This window comes from Danio rerio, chromosome 24 (assembly GCF_052040795.2).
Source record: "Danio rerio strain M-AB ecotype USA chromosome 24, GRCz13ab, whole genome shotgun sequence".
Classification (NCBI taxonomy): domain Eukaryota; kingdom Metazoa; phylum Chordata; class Actinopteri; order Cypriniformes; family Danionidae; genus Danio; species Danio rerio.
Window position 1 is genome coordinate 24,529,352 of NC_141044.1, and position 22,502 is coordinate 24,551,853.

General features: G+C 37.4%; 3 protein-coding genes across 11 annotated transcripts in view; 1 reads left to right on the plus strand and 2 right to left on the minus strand.

Annotated features, from left to right (window-relative positions):
- The window catches only part of atp8a2 (ATPase phospholipid transporting 8A2), a 143,935-nt gene extending 140,898 nt beyond the window's left edge, over nucleotides 1–3,037 (minus strand). For all 8 annotated transcript variants that reach the window (XR_015524922.1, XR_015524924.1, XM_087309497.1 and 5 more), the window contains exon 1: nucleotides 2,853–3,037. Coding sequence is in view for 4 of the 8 variants with exons in the window: in XM_087309495.1 (XP_087165621.1) it covers nucleotides 2,853–2,895 (43 nt within the window). In the remaining 4 variants the exon portion in view is untranslated. The remainder of the gene's footprint in view (nucleotides 1–2,852) is intronic.
- A 2,892-nt stretch (nucleotides 3,038–5,929) lies between these two features.
- On the minus strand, nucleotides 5,930–16,520 carry rnf6 (ring finger protein (C3H2C3 type) 6). Its single transcript, NM_001386592.1, is given in 4 exon segments — nucleotides 5,930–10,138; nucleotides 11,922–12,035; nucleotides 12,295–12,450; nucleotides 16,449–16,520. Coding segments are annotated over 3 exon segments (2,091 nt in total). The 5' UTR covers nucleotides 12,437–12,450; nucleotides 16,449–16,520; the 3' UTR covers nucleotides 5,930–8,303.
- A 4,727-nt stretch (nucleotides 16,521–21,247) lies between these two features.
- Nucleotides 21,248–22,502, plus strand: part of cdk8 (cyclin dependent kinase 8) — a 28,523-nt gene continuing 27,268 nt past the window's right edge. Inside the window, 1 exon segment of one of the 2 annotated variants that reach the window (NM_194408.2) lies at nucleotides 21,248–21,700. In NM_194408.2, coding sequence (NP_919389.2) covers nucleotides 21,573–21,700 — 128 coding nt within the window. In that variant the 5' untranslated portion in view covers nucleotides 21,248–21,572. 2 annotated transcript variants of the gene reach the window in all.

Genomic DNA, 22,502 nt, shown 5'->3' on the forward strand with positions numbered 1-22,502 from the left:
GACTCATCACCCAACAAAGCCCTGCCGAATAAACACGTGCTGGCACAGAACTGCTGCCAGAACAATCTGCAATCTCTCAATCCTGCCACCAGCAGCGTTCTGTTCTCGAGAGCATGTTCTCGTGATGTGCTCTTGGCTCCTGTGCATTAAGTAAACCTGACTGGATGTATTTATTGCTGTCTGGAGAAAGATGCAGAAGCTTTTACTTTGATTTGTAATAATAATAATTGTTTCAGTGGCTCATTTCCATTCACATCAGACCCTTAAAAAGACTGCAGTGATAAAGATATTTTCTTTCTTTTTTGAAGACTTTCTTGAATGTAAGCCTTTATTGTATGCATCTAGAAATTAGTCTTCTTGAATAAAATAGATCTTATTGCTAAAATTACAAAAATGCTCAACAATAACTAAAAAATGGCATATATTTGAAAAGCAATACTTCTTTTAAAAAAAAAAAAAAATCGACATTCTTGCTTAAAAGAAAAACTATTATTATAAATAAAACCCCACGTTGCAGGCATTTAAAGCAGTTTTTGCATAAAATAGACCCAATAAATAAAATAAAATACTTTTATAAAGAACAATACAATTTCTTTATTGTAACAGTGTCTTTTAAAAACAATGCTTTCTTGCTTAAATTCAATCTTATTGCTATAAAAGGTTTTGTTTAATGTATTTTAGTAGGAATTTGTTTTACATTAATTTTTGTAAAGAGATGTTAAATATGACTTAATGAAACTGAGTAAGCATGTGAAGTATATTTAATAATGATTCAAATATTACAATAAACCAAAAGATAAAAAAAAATATATATATAACCAATTATAAATAAATATATAACTGGTTTTCAAACAGAGAACCATGGAATGTTTAAAGGAAAATCGAATTAAATAATATATTAAACTAAATTCATGTTACATAAAATTGTCATTCATTAATTTTCTTTTCGGCTTAGTCCCTTTATTAATCAGGGGTCGCCACAGCGGAATGAACTGCCAACTTATTCAGCATATGTTTTACTCAGCGGATGCCCTTCTAGCTGGAACCCATTACTGGGAAACACCCATACACACATACACCACAGACAATTTAGCATATACCCAATTCACCTATAGTGCATGTCTTTGGACTTGTGGGGGAAACCAGAGCACCTGGAAGAAACCCATGTGAACACACAGAATAACACACAGAAATGCCAACTGACCCAACCGAGGCTCGAACCAGCGCCCTTCTTGCTGTGAGGCGGCAGCGATACCCACTGCACCATCGTGCGGCCTACATAAAATTGTTACACTGAATTAATATGAAATATTACAGTAAATACATGATTAAATGATTTTAAAAAAACTTTCAAACAATGCAATGGTAATTATATTATCTCTGATTATTAGAATAAAAAAATACATTAAACAAATATGATTAAATTAAATGAAGACATATTAATTAAACATATTCAATATGTAATTAAATGTCCCCAAATAAATGTACTTTCTAAAAATTAAAGTAGAAAGTCTGTCATTGTGGTACTGCATTTTCAAAAGGAATTTGTTTTACCTTTTAATGTACTATGAATTACACATTCTAACTTTATAGGTATTAATGTGTAACTTTAAGGTGCACATGTGGAACTGTAAGGTATAAGTTTTCCTATATTAGTATAAGATACCACCCCAATGACAAGTATTGTACCCCACCTTTAATTGTGTTTTCTTTTTTAATTATTTCCCAAATTATGTTTAACTGAGCAAGGAAATTTTCACAGTATGTCTGATAATATTTTTTCTTCTAGAGAAAGTCTAATTTGTTTTATTTTGGCTAGAATTAAAGCAGTTTTTTTTTTTAATTTAAAGTCAACATTATTAGCCGCTTTGAGCTTTTTTTCCCATAGTCTACAGAACAAACCATCGTTATACAATAAATTGAATAATTAGTCCAACCTGCCTAGTTAAACTAATTAGTTATGCATTTAAATGTCACTTTAAGCTGTTTAGAAGTGTCTTGAAAAATATCTAGTCAAATATTATGTACTGTCATCATGGCAAAGATAAAATACTTCAGTTATTAGAAATGAGTTATTAAAACTATTATGTTTAGAAATGTGTTGAAAAAATATTATCTGTTAAACAGAAATTAATGAAAAAAACATGGGGCTAATAAGGCGGGGGGGGGGGGGGGGGGGAGGGGGAATAATTCTGACTTCTGACTTAAACACAGTAAATTGCAACTTTGTACAGCAAAACTATGTAATTGCACATTTTTACATTTTATGATTGAGGTCCTGATCTCATTGGGGGTTTGTGGCATCTAAAAGATTGTCAACCCCTCAGCTACATGTCAGCATCTAATTGAAAACACGTTGTCTTATTTCTTTCCTAATTATAAAGTAATTAATAAAAAGGCTGACATTAAACAAGAGGCACATGCCCTCAACAGGTGATGCAGACCTGTCTATGAGCTTAGAAAGTCAGAGCGCTTTAAACAGTCACGTGACGAGCTAAACACCCCACTGAGGGAGTTTCTCTCTCAAACGTCAATGCAGATCTGGATAAGATTAATTGTTGCCGCATCACGCTTTATCTCAGAAGAACACTTGACCCTAATTTATCACTGAAAGCAAAACGTCACCCTGGTGACCCGTGTGTTTACACTGCGAAAACCACAGGTCACCCACAACAAGAGCAGGTGCAGGACGACTGATGCTGACCAATCACAGCATCTAAAACCCGTCTCTAATATGTCATAATAATGAATAATACTCTAATAAAATGAGCATCCGAATGACCAGCGGCACAGAAGAAAACGCAGGCGTCAACACATCCACCGTCCCCCGTCGGCAGATTATGTCATCTTACCTCCCTCGCTGTGGATCTTCTTCGAGCGTCGGTTGAAATACATTGTGCGCGGCGATGTGGAGCTTCCAGCAGCGCGGGCGAGCTGTGGGCATACTCGCGCTTCAGCGGGGGTTTGCGGGCCACAGGCGCAGGGATGCGGTGTTTGATGGAGGCAACATAGTTCCTATTGATGATGGGTCACCCTCAGGCGCGCGCACTGGCCCGGGCACGCGCTTCTGCCATCCTGCTGATCCGTCGCATTATTGCTCGTGCAAATGCACAGGCGAATCCGCGCGCGTTCCGTCATCAGAGGCAGACCCCGCCTGGACTCTCTCTGAATGCCAATACGCCCTCATATGGTATGGATGGACCTCAATGCACTCCTTCTGGTATTTATTTGTGTAATTATTACTGTAGGTAAAATTGAATACACTGCAAAAAATGCAGGGTTCCACACAATTGATTTGTGTTGGGTCAACATGAATGAATTATTAAAACTTGTTAGTTTTTACAAATTTAAGTGGATTGAACATAAAGCAATTAAGTTGTCTCAAAACAACCTAATGAATTGTGTTGTTTCAGCTCATTTTAAATAAGTTGTTTAAACAAACAGCATTTTTGAGTGAAGGCTTAATTGAAAATATCAATTAAATGTTTAAGCGTATTTATTTGGGCTATTTTGTTATTGTTATTTATAAATTTGACATTTTACAGTATTTTATTGGTTCGGTATTCAATCAGATTTTATAATTAACAATGTTTAGGTCCCACCTTTGGCACCATGTTGGTTCAGGGTTAAAAGTGGCATTCATAAATATTTAACTATGTATTTAATGTTTAAACTTAGGAATTTACAGCTATGGAAAATGTGTTTTTCTGAATTGATGATTTATAGTTAGGTGTTTGATTAAAACACCTGGTACATTTAATTCTAAAAAAGCCGTTGACATGGACGCAAATTTTGAAAAAACCAAAACAATCCAAATAAATAAACTAAAATAAATATAATAGTTATGTGTAATAACAATGGAACGACACATGGAGAAAGTACTGAACTATTTAAATGCATTTAATATTTTGTTTAATGGGCTATTTTGTCTTATCTATTGCTCAGGTGTGATTTTTTGCCAAGACTCCAAAAGTCTTGGAAAGATTTAATTTGGGCTTTCCGTGCCTTTTTACGCCTCCCTTTCTGCATGTGTTTATTATGTTTTCCCTCTCTCATTTCAAGTAATTACACATAACTTAATTTCTTAAGTAATTAGTTTTGGTTTCTTTTCATTTGTGGATTACTTTGGTTGTTGCTGACATCTGGTGAAAATTTCAAAGAAATACAGAATAAATAAGAATTATTAAACTCCCTGAATTATTAGCACCCGTTTATTTTTCCCCCCAATTTCTGTTTTCTAAACATATTAGTTTTAATAACTCATTTCTAATAACTGATTTATTTTATCTTTGTCATGATGACAGTAAATAATATTTGACTAGATATTGTTCAAGATACTTCTATACAGCTTAAAGTGACATTTAAAGGTTTAACTAGGGTAATTAGGCAAGTTATTGTATAATGATGGTTTGTTCTGTAGACTATCAAAAATATATAGCTTAAAGGGACTAATAATTTTGACCTTAAAATTAAAATTTTTTAAAAATACTTTAATTCTAGTCGAAATAAGACAAATAAGACTTTCTCCAGAAGAAAAATATTATCAGACATTCTGTAAAAACGCCCTTGCTCCATTTAACATCATTTAGCGAATATTTAAAAAAGAAAATCAATTTCAAAGGGGGTTTAAAAATTCTGATTTTAACTGAATGTTTTCTGAGAAAAATGGTCATGTGCTCAATACTTATTTTAACCGATGTGTGTGTATAAATCCAAGTACTTTATATTAAATTTAGTGAAAACTACTTAATCAAGTAAATCCAGCGAAATTGCATCTCTGATTGTTCTGTATCCTTATCTTAATGTTTGTTTAACTTTTTCATCCTTGTATATGATAAAAAATAATCCACTGTTAAGGCCCGTTCGCATAATTAGGCCTGATCATTTTTTTCGCATGTACATTTTTTTCAATTAAATTTTATGTTTAATGTTTTTTTTCTTTAATAAGGGCATTTTTAGAGTGCCAATAATGAAAGCATTAAACGTAATCTAAAAAGCAGTAACGATAATGCAACAGAACTCAGTTTCTCTGCAAGCATGCTTTAGAAACTTTAAGTCTACATTACAACTATAACAATAACAGCACAAAGAAACAATAGTTTAAATCAGAGATAAAAAAAAAAAAAAACATTAACAGCCAATCAGAATCCATCCTACACTCTCAAAAATAAAGGTAGGTGAGCTGTCACTGGGGTGGTACCTTTTCAAATGGTACAAATTTGTACATAAAAGGTCCATATTATTACCTCAAGGGTACATATTAGTACCTAAAAAGTACAAAAGTGTTCCTCTTAATTTTTTAGGTACTAATATATACTTCTGAGGTACCAATATTGACCTTTTAAGTACAAATGGTTACCTTTACCACCCAAGTGACAGCTTACGTACTTTTATTTCCGAGATGGTACTTTTAAAAGGCAAGCATTTTAAGTGGCAAACCAATATTATGCATAGGTGTAGATGTTAAAATTTTATTCCTACAGGTATTTTACCAATTTTGGCATAATCAGTTTGTTTAATCCAATATATACCCTATTAAATTCAGACTTAAAATCAGTTCATGTGGTGCTTAAACATAACTGGCAAATTGGATTTAAAATAAAACAATTCTACAAATTAAAAGCACTGATTTATATTTAATTCTATTCTTAATGCTATTGTGTGTGATTTCAGGTCATTTCATAATATAAAGCTTTCTGAAATTTGAAATCGAGTGTTTTTGCATTATTATTAACCACTTTTGATCAATATGATGCATCCTTTATGACACCAAACTCATAATTAAAATGTAAAAATCTCTTTCTGAATTCAGCCTTTTGACTAGCCGTGTAGATTTCACTGCTCATTTTTTTCTTCCTGCAAACCCTATTCGTTTCCTATAGTAACAACAACCCACGTCTATCAATCCACTGTTAGGGAGCAGAGAAGAAAAAAATCATGTGTTTTATTTTATTACATAGTAACAGAATACATATTCTTCTGTTTTAGCATCACATTATAACATAATACATAGTCATCATAGCTCAATGATGTCAATGTTTCATCATTAAATATCTAAACTTCATGGCCAACGATCCGCCACATCAGCTCAAGAACCATTCTGATCCATTCAGCAAAACACACACACATACAATTCACACTTCAAACATAGCATACGCACATCCTCACAACATACAGACAAAATAAAGGGATATTTTAGTATACAAGAAAACAATAACATCGAGGACAGTTGTCGAATAACAGATTTAGTCTTTGTTTTAATCCGGAAACATAAGCAGACATCTATTGTACATCGAGGAAGAAAAAAAAAAACGAAAAAGTGTACCTTGGAAAGACGCAAGGTACAACTACATTCAAGATCATTCATTCGGAAGTCCTACTGCCTCACATGGGGAACAAGCAACACTGCATGAAGGATGGAAAATGTTGAATTAGACAAGGCCATAAGTGAAACGGTGTGATAAAATACTGAGGGAAGGGAAAAGCAGGGCAGAACGTGTGTGAGGTATGAAGCATGTGATGATAAAAACAATCAAAATGGCTAAACCTGAAGGGTAAACAGAGGAAAACTTAACTGGCTGTCAACAATTCATTGCCTGCTTGTATCACTGCATCACCCCAGAAGACGTCTAGCTTTTAACAGGCTTCGATGTACTGCCTATAGTGCAGTGGCTGACAAGTGCTTTCGAGTGATAAATGATTAGAACATTTAATGGGTTTATACGCAGGTACAACTCAAGCATGCACTTACTAGCTCATCTGTATCATGTTCGAATGCAAATGACTTGTTCGCATTAGAAATGTAATGACACTCAAAGAGGAAAGCATAGTCTGTACCTATAAGAAAATTAAGGACCACACTTAAAAGAGTAGTTCACCCAAAATTTAAAACTGCCATTATTTCCTTACCCTTCACTTGCCACAACCCTGTTTTAGTTTCGTTTTTCTTTTGAACACAAAGGAAGAGATTTTGAGAATGTTGGGAAAGCAGCAACCATCCACTTCCATTGTATATTTGTTTCTAGGATGTCAAAAGCTGCTGGTTTCTATCATTCTTCAAGATATCTGATGTTTTATTTCTGGGTGAACTATCGCTTTTAAGGAAAAAAAAAAGTGTTTTGTAGTGTTTGTAGAGATTGCAGTTTCCCGTAATAAAAAGATTGGAATTGTGGAACTTCCATGGAAAGTTCATTTACAACCGGATTCATCATTCATATCCCATTTGTATCCCATAAAAATCGCACTAAAAACTTGCTCTGATTGAAAACGCATTTAAAAGAACGCTGCCCAACATTGCGGAGCATTTACATGGAGGACTCATAGAGCTTCAAAACCGTTGGATTTCTCTGCAAGCGCTTAAAAAGTAAACGTTTCTTTTGAAAATGCAAATGAACCGATAGAATATGTCTTACTGTTAAAACTGAAAACACAGACATTTATATATTTACATATCTTTTAAAGAGTTTTAAGAGGTCTGTCCTTTTTTTGAAGCCACCAAACCTTACATTTGTGAGACAGAATTAAGGTGCAGTCACATTCGCCAAATTTCGCAGGTAAAAAAGTCCACAGGGTAGTGATGTGTGAAGCACCACTTACTAGGAGTCAAATCATGTCACTTGTCAAATCATCGAACTGTTGTTCAACAAGGTGAATCTGTTGTGAAATCCACCTAATATTTCATGAGGATTGAAATGATTGAATTTTGCCTGCAAAAATTTACTGAACAATATTAAGAGGATAGTTCATCGAAAAATAATTCATTATTCTATCATATGTCTCATCCTTGTCTCGTTCCAAAGCAGTTAATGTTGAACACAAAAGATGTTTTGAAGAATGTTGGAAACCGGTAACCACTGACATCAATAGTCAGAAAAACAAAAAGCATGGATGTCAATGGTTAAAGGTTTCCAACATCCTTTAAAACACCTTTAAAACTCAAACTGGTTTGGAACAAGTAAATAAAAGAAATGATTTTCACACTTTGGGTGAACTATCCCTTTAATTGTGACTGCAACTTTAGCAGAAGTTAACATTCCTAACTCCATCCAAGTTAGTCATGCCATCTGTTAATGTGTCCGCAAAGCTTAATGGAAAATGGAAGAAGAGGAAAACAAAAGGAGTCTAAAAAAATAAAGCTTTGTTAAATCTCTGCATTATAGTCTTTTTCTGCTTTTGGTTCTACCTTTAGCTTGAATACAATGGATCTCAGAGAATGAAAACATTGAAGCACTATGTACAGCTGCCACCGACGGCAGAAGAAAAGTCACTGGTTCAGTCTGTTGATTGATAGCTACAGCCTGACATCATTCCTGATGGCTGGACAGGATGGGCTGCCTGCAGATGGGGCAGGTGTTGTTTTCAGAGAGCCAGCGGTCGATGCAGTGGATGTGGAACTCGTGGGCGCATGGTAAGCGGCGCAGCTTGTTGCCCTGCGCGTACTCATTGATGCAAACGCTGCAAGCGCGGCCCTGCTCACCCTCCAGGTTGACCTGACCGTAAGTGCGTGTGACCAGATTGTCGATCTGTTCTTTGGTGAGGCCCCGTGGGTGCTCCTCGTCTTCATCTTCATTGAGAAGAAAAAAGTGTGCAAGCCTTAGGATGGGCAATGTGCCATTTTCCACTAGGTTGTTAGTGTCTCTGCTGCTAGGTCGTCCCTCCGGCCCAGTCCTGCTCACCCGCACTTGTCCTTCCTCCTCACCCTCCCCTAAAGTTTCCCGTGCTGATTCAACTCCGCCATGGGTGGCTCCACCCTCTGCACCAGCAGCGCGATATGTCTGGGCTCCAGCAGCGGGAGCAGAGTCCTGGCTGGGCGTCGCAGTCTCTGAATCTGCTTCTGTCTCCATGAGGGAGCTGAGCTCACCAAAGCCGGTCATGATCTGGCGAAGAATAGATCGCAATGCCATGGAGCTGGGCTCGCCGAGGCCTGTCTCAGAAATGCGCCGCAATGGTATGCGTATAGTGCTGACGTAAGTGCGAATACCCGCACGCTCTGAGCGTGAGATTGTTCTCCGGAAGCCACCGCTGTCGCTTTCGAAGGTGACTGTGTTTTCAGCAGCCCGAGCACGAGAGCGCGTGCGGCTGGCGATGCTGTCTCTGTCCCGGTTCTCTCCTGGCCTGATGCGCCGCACTTGCAGGTCCAGCATGATTGTGGGGTGACGACGAACACCTCCAGCACCTGATACAGGCGTCTCTCCCTCTTCCTCACCTGCCTCTGGAGGATCTGTAGGAGCAGTTGGCTCTGCGGTGGGTTGGCCCATCTCCATACTCACAGCTGTACTCCCAGCAGACTCCACTGGGGGGGTGCTGCTGCTGTGGGTGGGACTAACACTGGAGGCGGGGTTTCTGTCCAGAGGCGAGCGGCTTCTTCTCGAAGAACGAGATAAAGCCCCTCCGGCACCTGCTGCCCGGCGCACACGACCACGTGAACGAGTCCTACTGTTTCGTGGCTCACGGGCAGCTGGCGCCACCTGGGGGTCAGACTGAGGCTGAACATTAGGGCAGTCTGGGCCTTCACTTCCATTCTGCTCCTCTCCTGTATTGACTGAGGAGGTCGTGACCTGTATTTGACTCCGAACAGCACCACCATCCGTCTCCTGTGACTGAAAAGCAAGTGGAGCCTGTGGAGGTGGAGAGCTTGGCAAAGTAGGCAAGTTCCTTCTCAGAGGCATGGGAGGAGCCTGTGAGGTCACAGGGGGCATTACAGGCGGAGTGGTGCTACTGCGAGTGCGGCGCACTGCGCCTCTTCTTCCCAGGGTGGGTCTGCTCGTGGAGTACGGCGTGGGGTGTTGAAGTGAGTAGGGTGCAGCCCTTGAAGGGTTGTAAGGGGTTGTGGGTGGAGAGGCAGATTGCACTGGAGGAGGAGGGGGAGGGGGAGGGGGAGGAGGAGGAGGGGGAGGCATTGGAAGATCAGTTGGGTCAGGGGTGTCGCTGTGTTCACCAGGCTCGGGCTGCTCGTGGTTGATGTTAATCTCCAGACTGAAGCGGAACTCGCCACTGTTGGGGTTGGTGCGGCTGACGGCACGCCAAGTTTGGTTTCCGCTCTGCCCGCTACGTGTGGCATTTCCTGTGCGCCGGAATGTGTTCAACCACTCCAGCAGGGAGTCTCCATTAGATGTCTCGGAACCTGGCTCGACCACACCTGCAAAAGAACACAATTTGGAAAGAACATCAACTTTGAATTCAATCAATTTAAAATCATCATTGCTGAATTTAAGGATAAGTAATGAAACAATTCACGACAATTTGGTTTCTATTTGTACAATGTATTTAATTCCAATTATTATGTCTATGGGCATGTTATCCGTTTAACACATTCAAACATTATTATGGAAAGATACATTTACAAAAGTGTAAACAAAAACAAAAATGCTAGATTTAAATAATAAATAATACTTGAAAGCATACAGAATGATTCACATGAAATTGAGAACACTTTAAACTATGATGCATTCTGCATTGTTTTGTAATTAGGGATGGGAAGATTAACCGATATGTATCGATACGCGGTCATGCGTGTGCACGATGCGAGTGCATCGGTAGAGCAGCAGAGGATAAATGAAATTTTGGAAGCAAATCGAGATGCATCGGTTTTTGCGAGATGAATCAATTTTTCCAAGATACAGCTTATATTTTTAATATAGAATGTATTTTTTATTTATTAACAAGTGTTGTCAACCTGTTTTTGGCGCATAATTTAATCGACCTACATAAAGTATGCCTTAGCAACGGACTTGCGGATGTGTACACTTACACTACAACTCAGTGTATCAGGTGTGCGGATGAAGCTAGTGGTGCGCCCTCAGAAAGCGCGAAAAGCAAAACAAACATTTTATTCCCCACTGAGTTCTAAATCTAAAGTATGGCAACATTATGGATTTAAGGATGGTTGACTTGACAGGACAGATGCAATTTGCAAAATGTGCCGCGCATCTGTAAAATACATGGGCAGTACGACTTATCTGAAATCTCACTTGAAGCGACACCACGGTGTTGTTGTGGAAGCATTTTCCAGTGTTCCTGCATCCCCGGCTTCCTGCACTGCTTCAACTGGTAGCTCCAAAAGTGGTGAGAAAAGCATTGCAAGTTTTTTTCCATGCACAACAGTTTTGTGCGCTCTACGCCAATAACGGATGTTATTGCATTGTTCATCTGCAAAGATATTCAGCCTAGTGTCACGGAGAACGAAGGTTTTAAATACCTCCTCCTGTTAATTTGTATTTATTTATATTTTTATTAGCCTGTTGTTTACAGTGACAGTCATGTTTCAAAGCAGCATAACACTGCTAGTTCACGACCTTAAGTTTTGAATATTCAGTGGCACAATATATCTTTGTAAAACTTGTTTTCATAGTTGAAAAGTTAAATCACAATTCTTGTTGTGCAATGGTAAACCTTTATGTTGAAAGAGTGCATATATATATATTTTTTTTTTATATATATTGCACTTATACATTCTGTTTATCTTGAAAATACTTCTAAAATGTTCTAATGTTCTAAAATGGCCCTCTACTGTAAACTGACTCTCTGGCTCTGAGAGAAAAGTTTGTAAAAAAAGTCTTGGTTTTGCTTGGTTAATAAATAATCAAACTCATTCAATGGCACAGCATCCTCTTTCACATCATCTCATAAACTTAATCTAATTAGTTAGTGCTGAATTATCGCATTGTATCGTGATATGGGTGTGAATCGTATCGTGTTGCATCGCAATATGTCACAAATGTATCGCTAGTATATCGGATCGTATTCTTTGTATCGAGATGCGTATCGGATCGGCATTATAGCTTAGATGCCCAACCCTATTTGTAATGCATTGTGACTCTGTCTATGAGGCGTTCATTTTATACAAACAAGCTGGTAATTCAAAGAACAAGCTTCAGTAAAGCTGAGGAAATGAATTTAGTAGCTCTCATCTGTGTTCTTACCACTACTGCCCTCTGCCTCACTGCTCTGTGGGCGTGGTTCAGGGCGTGGCTGAGATGACACTCTCTCCTTTGCACCATCCAGACGTTGCCTCAGCTCTTCTGCTGTGACTTCACCTGTGACCAAACAAAAACATGCCTTATAAAAGATCCAACCCTATTGTTCATTGAGTTAAGCGTAAGCTTGGGAATTTTTATTTCTATGTGAAAGAGTAAAACATTGCACAGAATAATACTAATAATAATAATTAAAATATAAAAATAAAAATAATGCAATAAAGACCATTCAATTTTCTAGACATTTAAATTCGACTATGTGCCACAGATCAATGTGTATATCATGTGAATCCATTTAGCCAGATTTCAGCATTCTTACCAGGCGTTCCCAGTAGATTGCTGTCTCTCATTAGTCTGTACTCCTCCTCACTCAGTTCATTAATGAAGTGATAGTATGCCTCCTCCCGCCGAAGCCGCTCTGCTTGACGATGACGCTCGTCTCGGCCGCCGGGAGGGTCCATCACCACAGAAACCGCTGTTTACAAATGTTACCAAAACGATAACAACAACAAAAAATTACAAAGTGTTAAACAGATAGCTACAGATAGACTGCATCCTTGGTGATTTGGAAGAGATTAATTCCATTCTGTAGATATTATTATTTAATAGTTAATCTAATAAAAACCTAATACATGTACATTAATGCTCCCACGTCATCAGCAGTGCTGGATTCAGGTGGAATCAGCTGGAATGTCTACAAGTTTTTTTTACTACTGTCATTGTTAAAGAGCTTCAAGTCTGTTCAAACAATATGAATGTTCACACATCACAATCTGTTATGATACATTTAATCTTAAATCTTGAACGTTTTTAATAAAGAAATATTTTTTTAAATGTATGAACATTTATATGCATTTATGTATGTATTATAACATATTTGCATTAAATTTTTAAAAACAAATTATCGCTTATGCGATGCAGCGTCTTTAGGGCTAAGAATAAATTTGACATTATTCTCTCCCCTAGCTGTCATCATCAGCCTCACACAATTTTTTCCTTTTTCTGAAAGTCTTGATAACACCATCGAGGAGACTTTCTTTTATTATTTCAAATCAGCAAATAGGATTGTAAAAAAAAAAAATTGTTGTCCTTTCTGATTCATTGCCCTCTACGTTTACCCAAATATGACGCCTTCCTCTACTGAGAAACCTGGAAATGTGAAAAGGGTCTATATTATGTGCCTAATGGTTGTGGGTGGAGCAAAGGATCTCTTTTGTTGTGCTTTGCTGCTCACTGCAACTTTCTGATAGGTGGAGTTTTGTCTACAGTTTTATGAGGAATTTTGTTTTCTGCTAGCAGATGGGTTCAACAAAAGCACAGACAATCAATTAACAGCCTCTGACTTCGCAATACGTCCGTCTTTAAAGGTTTATCAGTTATTGTTAAAAATCAATTTTGTGCTTTGGGTAACTGAGTAGCTGATGCATAACATCTCTATACACTTCTTTTTTTTATTTATGATCGGCCTTTATTCGATAGGACAGTAATGAGACAGAAAGCGAAGTGAGAGGGGGGGGGTCGGAGAATGTCCTCGAGCCAGGATTCGAACACAGGATGCCCTGAAGTGCTACTGCACCATATGTTAACGCGCTAACCACTAGGCTATTGCGCCGACCATCTTTATAAACTTCTATTTAATTTAAGAACATTGTTATTAAAGTTTACAGGAGAATGCTTAACACTTTTGGTGCTGTAACAGGTCATTATTGGAATCAATTTTCATTTCAATTTATGATTCTGCAATGACAAATTAATTTTAAAAATACATTGACATATAGTCTATAAATATTAGGTCTAGGCATGGGACGATAACCGTTTTCAATGTATAATGCGCTTTGGAAAAGTCAAGGTTTTAAAGCCACCTACATTTTCTGCTATACCGTTCCTAAGGTAAAGGTATGTGTATGATTTTTTATTTACTTTTTTTTCAGCTTTTTAGGAAAACAGTATCTCTCCAGCAGAAAAAAATATCAAAAGATGCTATTTTAAATGGTAAAGAAATCTGTGTTTTTAAAACTAATGAAGAGAGCAGCCTGACATGTTTACTTCTCCAAAATATTTTAAATGTTTCTCAAAATGAAATATATTGTGTTCAAAGGGGAAAAAAGTTGTAGTTTTTTCAGGGTGTCCGCAGGGTTCAAAAATGTCTTCAATTTAAAAAAACTAAATTTAAGGCCTTGAACAATTCACTGACATATGCTGTTGTGGGTCTTATTTTTAAACAGGTCATAATTTTTACAATAGCTATAATCAGTACAACTAACAAATCCATCTAATTTTTTTTTTTTTTTACAAAATTAACATTTATTATTTATTTAGCAATATGGTTTAATTGTCTTCCTCACAATAACATTTGTTTAACAGTTCTCCATGTTTTCATGTTTTATGCACAAACTTATGTTGTGCATAAATGTTGTTTATTATAGCTTTTAAAACTTTGAGACATTCTGATTGTCTTTAATATTTAATAATATTTATGATACATTGCAATTGTGAAAAATGTTCTGTTTTGCTTTGATTTTCAGAAGACTTTTAGATTAGTATCTCAATGTGAGTGTTGATTAAATAAATGACACTAAAATTTTTAAACATTTTTAGATAGGATTTTAAAATAATCTAAAAGTTAAAAGGTGTAGTTACCCCTAAAAACACCCTAAATATTAAACTCGATTTAAACCTCAGAATTCTAAAAACATTTTATAGAATATTAGGAAACAAAATAACATAAAAAATTATGCTGTGCATTAATTTATGCTGAACATAAATTGTGTTTATTATAGCTTTTAAATGTGTCTTTTTTTAAAGAAAGGTTGTGCTAATAAAGATACGTATATAACTAGAGTTTGCTCGTTTTGACACATTATTTAAAATATGTGTCTAAGAAATAACTGAATTTAAATTTTAATTGGGCAAGTAAAATAAATCCACAGGAAAATTATTAGCGTTTACCCTGTGATAGTCTGAAATTTCATTGATAATGGTCTTAAAAAGGTCATCAAAAGTCTTGACGTGATGAAACCTGCAGAAACCCTGTTTTTACCCAGACATTTAAAAAGAACATATTTTTAAGCAGCAATCATAATACCATCAAACCGTGATATTTCTATCCAAGGTTATCATATCGTCAGAATCGTATACCGACCCATGCCTAATTAGGTAATAAATTTAGGGCTGGGCTGATAAACACTATTATAACGAATCACGATAAAATGTATGTCAATAACAATGATAAGCTCTGGACTTTTTTACTCTATATTGATCTAGGAGCCAATCACTTAGAACAAATGTGCAACAATGCGAATCTTAAAGTGTGTTTATTTTAGAGATGTACCAAAATTTTGGCCAAAAAAATAATAGGCGGAAAATATGTTATGCCATTTAATGAACCCTTTAATTTGTGTGGCTTTAGTCATTGTTGAGGTACTCTTTTTTAAAGTTAAAGCATTATAACAACTTGGATCGAAATCGTTCAATATGGAAAATAATTATCGAGATTGCAAAATAATTAATAAATTTACAAAAATGCTGCTTGAAAAGGATTTCGTCAGAGAATCACATCGTAGGACTTATGACTTTCCTGAAGTAAAACATGTCAGCTACTCTTTATCAATGAAAACAGCAATATAAATATAACACTAGAGCTAAAGCTTTATTTATACCTATGAAATGTAGAAGCCAGCTCTACATATAAATCAACGATATGAGATAAGCAAGAAAATGTGCTTTCAAATCATCACAGATATACATAATAAATCTGAGACAATAACTTGAGTCTAAAACAGAGCCACCATTATAAGACAGCACGACAAAATGAACGCCTCAAAAAGGCAACCGGTAAATCCTTAACGTGTAAGCAAAACAGCTTTGACACACGTCGAACCCCAACGAGAGCAACATGAGGTTGACAACATCGTCAAATCAATTCATATAAATAACACGCCAGTTATTTCATGCACTATTGCTGATCTGTAGGCCACAGACAGCACCGCAGAATAAGTCAAGCACCAAACCTGACGCTGTCAGCCTCACAACCAATCAGCTTCCGAGCAACAATGACTGACAGCAAGACTGACCACTCAGCATCGATCAGAGGAGGGCCGTGACAAAGAAAAAGTCGGGCTCCATGTCAGCTAGCAACCTATCCCAGACAATAAAAAGCCAATGCTAGCACTCCCCACATGGTGAAATTTACATCTGGAATTTGTCATTAAACTGTCACCGTCGTCTGTCATCAGGCAAACGCGAGTCACGCGGCGGGGCGAGCTGTCATTTTAAATGCGCAACACATTTGGTGGTGTCGACAGATTGCTGACAGGCTAACTGTGGGCCAATGAAAGGTTTAGATCATTATTTTGACAAGATGAGGAAAAATGTCATTGGCACGAGAATGTAACACAAAAAATGAAATGTGACAACGCTGTCCAAAATGATGACGAAATCAAGAAATGAAGCTCATAATAGATATGTAAGTACCTGAAACAGCAGCTGTAATATGGACGAGTTCTCTTTCCTCTGCGCTCTGATTACAATGTAGCCAAGATGGGACCAACGGAGCCACACAAACAACTGTCCGGACAACTACCACGTGTGCTAAAACAGTTCCACTGTAATACACCCATAATAACACTGTAACGTGTTTTGTAATAACATTTTTTAAAGTTTGAATAACTGTTGTGAAAACAAAATGCGAGTGAAATAATGTTACATCTACAATAATGAAACAACATTCTTTCTCCAGCCTGTACTTATGAAATGAGATCATGTGATTACGGTAAATGTTAATGTGGCCTACTTTAAAAGAGTTGTGTTTTGAAGGATACCCAGCAAGCATTTTTTTTTTGTTTTTAAACAACGTCTACTAGATGTTTAATAGACGTCTTAACAAAGTTGTCTTGGCTAAAACAAGGCTAAACTTGAGCTGTCAGTGAAAATCTAGATGTCTATGAATAGGTTAAAACCAATGACTGTAAAAAATATGGACGACGCGACAGCCCCTTTTGCTATTGAACGCCTTGAGGGCAAAACGCCTGCTTGACGGGCACAAACTGTCGCAAAAGACTGCTGAAATTGGAGCCAGACATGCGCAGAAGGACTGTCTGATGGAGCCAGAGGAGGAGCCGCGATAATGAGCGGAGTCGAGCTTCCAACCAAACGCTTTATGTAAAATCAACCACGCCCCCCGAACTGCTCACTCGACTGCCGGTGTCTGCACTATAACAAACGCTCACTGATGTAAATAGAAGCACTTACATTAAAAAAACACAATAATATACGGTTTAAAAACGGTGTGATGTAAGCTGTTAAACTTTAATAAAAGCAATACATGGTGGACTGCAGAAATAAACGATCTTTTATACACTCTAGCCTGAATATGAGCACAAATAATATATTCTCTTATTGTTATATTTGTTGTTGGTATTTGTTATCTTCATAGGGGTAGAAATAACACTTGTAAAATATGAACAATAACATATAAACAACACGTACATTTTTAGAAAGGTTTTTATTTTTAATTAGCCATCAACAGAACCCAAAATATAGCCTACACACCATAACGATTTACCATGCGGGAACAATCGTGCGTTTAGAAGATAAATACAGCAAGATTACTAAATATCAACAGGATATTTACACATCCCAACCCTGCAATTTGTCAATTTGTGCAAAAAAACTTTGCACTATTAATACAACGTCTATCTGCTGTAACATCACTAGTATATTGTTTATTCATTTTCGCTTGAATTGTTTATTTATTTAATTTTTTTGCCTCCGTTTTCATTTGGTTTATTCGATGCCTTCATTATATCTGGCAACGAGGAATTTACATTCTTTTTAATGTTAGCTGGAGTGTTCAAATAAAACGCCAACAGTAAATGATGTAAATAAATAATATCTAACATTTACAGCTCTATTAGGTTATATAAGATTCGATTTCAAGAACCTTATAATGATTTATAACAGCAAATTCAGTAGATCACTTAATAACATGCCAAAACTTAAAATGCAGAGACGTCCTATAAAGCAAGTTCAAATAACCTTACAGGAGATCAACGTGGAGATTATTATTTAAACACAAAGAGAATTACTGCTAACGATCCCCTGTATACCCCGTACTTAAATGGGTTTATTTTATTGTGCAGTTTTATTGTCATTTTCGTATTTATTATTATTATTATTTAATACTTGTGCAATCGATACAGGTTTATTGTTATTTATTTTGTCCTTTATTTAAATAATTGCTATGCTGTTTGCATCTTTATTCAAAGGTTAAACTCAGTGATACACTTTGCGTTCACATAGTAGCATGCGTTTGTTGTTATATCAACAAAAATGGGTGTAATAACGTTAACAAATGTGAGGGTTTTATATAATGAAGATTCAATCGCGCCAGCTCCAGGCATCAGCGCATAACCTAGTCGCGGCGTCGCGGGCTGATTCCGGCTCGCATGCGGCAGCGCCTGCTCGCTCGGCCGCCGCATCTGGCTCAATTGACTCAGGCTGGAATCGGGCAGTGAGTCCAGGCATCCAGAGTAGGTCCAGCAGAGGTAGTCAGTCTCAGGGGTAAGTCTCCGGCAGGCAAGAACTGGCCCCAGTGTATTTTGCTATCTGGGTGGCTAGGCGTGTATTAGCAAACTAATAAAGCCCGAAAAAAGCTCTGACCTTAGCGAATAAACAGTGTTCCACCAGATCATGTATGTCAGAAACTGTAGTTTACTGCTGAACTCATTTTGTCATAGTAAAATATCACAGAAATCGAATAATAACACTTCAGTCTTCTACCGAAGCTCAGACGCCGCGCTTTGAGAAACTGTCAATCACTGCTGTTAATCACGATGACACGCCCAGCATTAAATTACTGCTAAAAACAAACTGTTTACAAAAATGAGGATCTGCACCTATTTCAGCACAATAATCATTGCCTTAATCGACCAGAACCATCTTTCGGGACATTTTATTGCAAGTGTAATTAATTTTTTTATTTGGGCTCAAGTCTCCTTCATTAACACGGAGGAGGCGGGCTTTATGACTTGTACTGCAGCCAGCCCCCAGGGGGCGATCTAACAGCCGAGACCTTCACTCAAACACAGGGTTGCGGCACACTTGGTTAAAACTAGTGAGAATGAATGACTACACATGTAAAGTCTGTCTAATCGGTCTATTTGACGACTACTCTAATTTTGGGCTCTTCTTAGATGTCTATTAGATTTTCACTGATAGCCCAAATTTAGCCTTGTTTTAGCCAAGCTGTCAGTGTTTAGATGTCTATTAGACATCTACAAAATCGTTTGCTGGGTAGTGACAGGGCTAAAGATATAAAAAAAAGGTGCTATCCCTGCTGAAAAATCTAGCTTAAACCAGCCTAGGTTGGTTGGCTGGTTTTAGCTGGTTGACCAACCTGGTTTTAGAGGGGTTTTGGCCATTATTTCCAGGCTGGTTTCCAGCCATTTTCAGCCTGGTCTTAGCTGGTCAGGCTGGAAAATGACCTGCCAATCCAGCTAAAACCAGCTTGACCAGCCTTATTTAAGCTGGATATAGCTGGTTTTGGCTGGACTTCCAGCCTGGCTAGGCTGGTCAAGCTGGTTTTAGCTGGTCATCTCCCAGCCTGACCAGCTAAGACCAGGTTGGAAATGGCTGGAAACCAGCCTGGAAGTGGCCAAAAACCCTCTAAAACCAGCCAACCAGCCTAGGCTGGTTTAAGCTGGATTTTTCAGCAGGGATCACACTACACTTTGAACTTTAATAGTATTTTATTATGCCATTAAATGATTTTTGCTGTAAATATGCCTGCCAATATACAGTATGTCTATATAAACTATTATACAACGAGTTACATTTTAGTGTGTGTCTTCTGTAAATCATGATAGACTAAGTATAAATAGTAGTCATCGCTTTTATTGTTTATTTTTTGCTCAAAAGAAATATAGTTAAACATGACACATTCTGCTGTACAAAAATACAATTTAAAGCTGTATCACACTCATTGATTTGATGTTTGGAAATGCCTTTTAGACTTTTTTCAAATTAGTATTTAGCTATTATTATTAGGATTACTACTAGTAGTAGTGGTAGCATCAGTAATATTAAAGTTATTATTAGGTTCTTTCTAAGTATATTTAGGGTTTGCATCACAAAGATAATTTCATCTCGAGTGATGATTTGATGTTTGGAAATGCCTTTTAGCCTTTTTTTGCAAATAAGTATTAAGCTATTATTATTCTTTAAATTATTAGTAAGTAGTAGTATAGTAATATCAGTATTATTAAACTTATTATTAGGTTCTTTCTGCATATATTCATGGTTTGCATCACAAAGATAATTTCACTCCTAATGCAGAAAAATGTAATCATTATTTTACCATTTTTATGTAATTTTTTTAAACAGTACATTTTTGATTGATGGTGCGTTTTATTTGCAATGATGTTTATATCTACCTTTGCAATTAAACATGATTTTAAAAAGTTACTTGCAATATGCTTAATTCAATATTTGTTATATTGATTATGGTGAGGCAGTTTACATTATAATTACTACATAATAAATCAGCTTAGGGAAATTTTTAATTGTTTAATTATGCTGTTTTCAAATAGTCTACAAGACATTCTTATTGTCACTCTTATGTCACCTTTGCTTCACATGCACCAACCACTGCACTAAGGTTCCACAGTGAATAATAAACATTGGTAAATAAGTACATTCAATCAGTACCCCACAGGAACGCACATTACACCATTTATGGCTAGATATTGATGAAATATTACTTGTTGAGATTTATTCAATAATTTTTAATTAATTAATTTTAAACTTTATTAATCAGGGGTCGCCACAGTGGAATGAACCAACAACTTATCCAGCATATGTTTTACATAGCAGACGCCCTTCCAGCCGCAACTCAACACCGGGAAAAACCCATATACTCTTTCACTCATACACATACACTACGGCCAATTTAGCTTTTTCAATTCAACTATAGTGCATGTATTTAGACTGTTGGGGAAGCTGGAGCACCTGGAGGAAACCCACATAAACATGGGGAGAACATGCAAAACAAATGTAGGGGGGCACATTTTATGATTGATTTATTACAAGGGACCCCCAAGCACCCAAAAATAAGGGTAAAACATTTTCCCTCCTAAAACTAAAAATCATGCCATAGAGGGTTAAAATGCAAAACATGCTATAAAACTGAAAAACAAATCCATTCCTAAACAAAGGGTTAAAATCCACGTGGTGCGCCACAAAGCCTCGACGTCTGTGGGCTTGGGAACGGTTTCACGACGCTTTGCGACACTGCCGTACGTGGACGCTCAACTCTCCCGGGTGAGATACCGGCTGAGCGGCGCAGTTGCACAGAAATATCAAAGAAAGCGACTGATAGTCCAATAACACTCTGCACTTTGTGTCGGATCAAAAGCACACTCGCTCCACACGTCGTTTCAGCCGCCCGTGATCGCTCGCGGTAAATGAGGACTCTTTAATCGAGCTCAGAGCGACGCGAGGGAAGGCAACTAATTGTCTAAACGGGGCTTGAAGTAAGTTGCCTCCCCAGCGGCGCTTTAAAGGGAAGCCACAGCCCGGATCCCCAGAATCACGCCGAAAATGGACTATGACTTCAAAGTGAAGCTCACCGGGGAGAGAGAACGAGTCGAGGACCTCTTTGAGTACGAAGGATGTAAAGTTGGACGGGGGACTTATGGCCATGTGTACAAAGCGAAGAGGAAAGATGGGTGAGTTTTGCACGACGGACTTAAATGCAGCGATATGAGGCCTGCGCTCCCGTCGCGTTTTTGACCTCTGAAACACAACCAAAACACACCGAGCGCTTTTGCCCATTGGTTCGGGGTTTTAGAGAGACACGGCAGCTGATGTGAGATTGATATGCAGGGTTCACGGTTTAAACGCAGGCTTATTTTGAAGGGATTGTGGATGTACGTCAGCAGCAGCAGGCACGAGTGTTGTGATTGACGAGGCTGTGCTGTTGTGATGGGAACAGGTGCGGCTGATTTGTGGGTTTTTTCTTCGTGATGATGAAGACGAAGATACTTTTTACGAAGGCTTGTTTACACCGGTAAACCCGAAGCCTCAACGGAGCATGTAAATCGAGCATTTCTGCTACAGATTGGCTCCTGGTATTAGTGGCTCTGATGTTGATGCATGTTTTATGTCAGTGGTTCTCAAAGTGGGGTTCGCGGGACAATGACAGGGGGTCGCTTGCGGATTTCCAAAAGTCAAATAAATTTATTAAACTCTTACAGGATATCCGCAAAGTCTTAATTGTCAAAAGCAAAATTTTAGCCCCTAAAAAATCCTAAATCTACTGAAATGTTGTGTTTTGTAGGTCTCATCTATTTTTACAGGTCTTAATTTTCTTTGTTGATGCATAGCTACCCAATCTAGCCATTAACATCCATGCAATCACCAACAATCCACATCAATTAAACGTAAACTTTTAATTTAAAAATAGCATTTAATCACTTTCTTTACAGTAACATACATTTGATTAAAAGTTCTCCATTTATTTACTGCTGA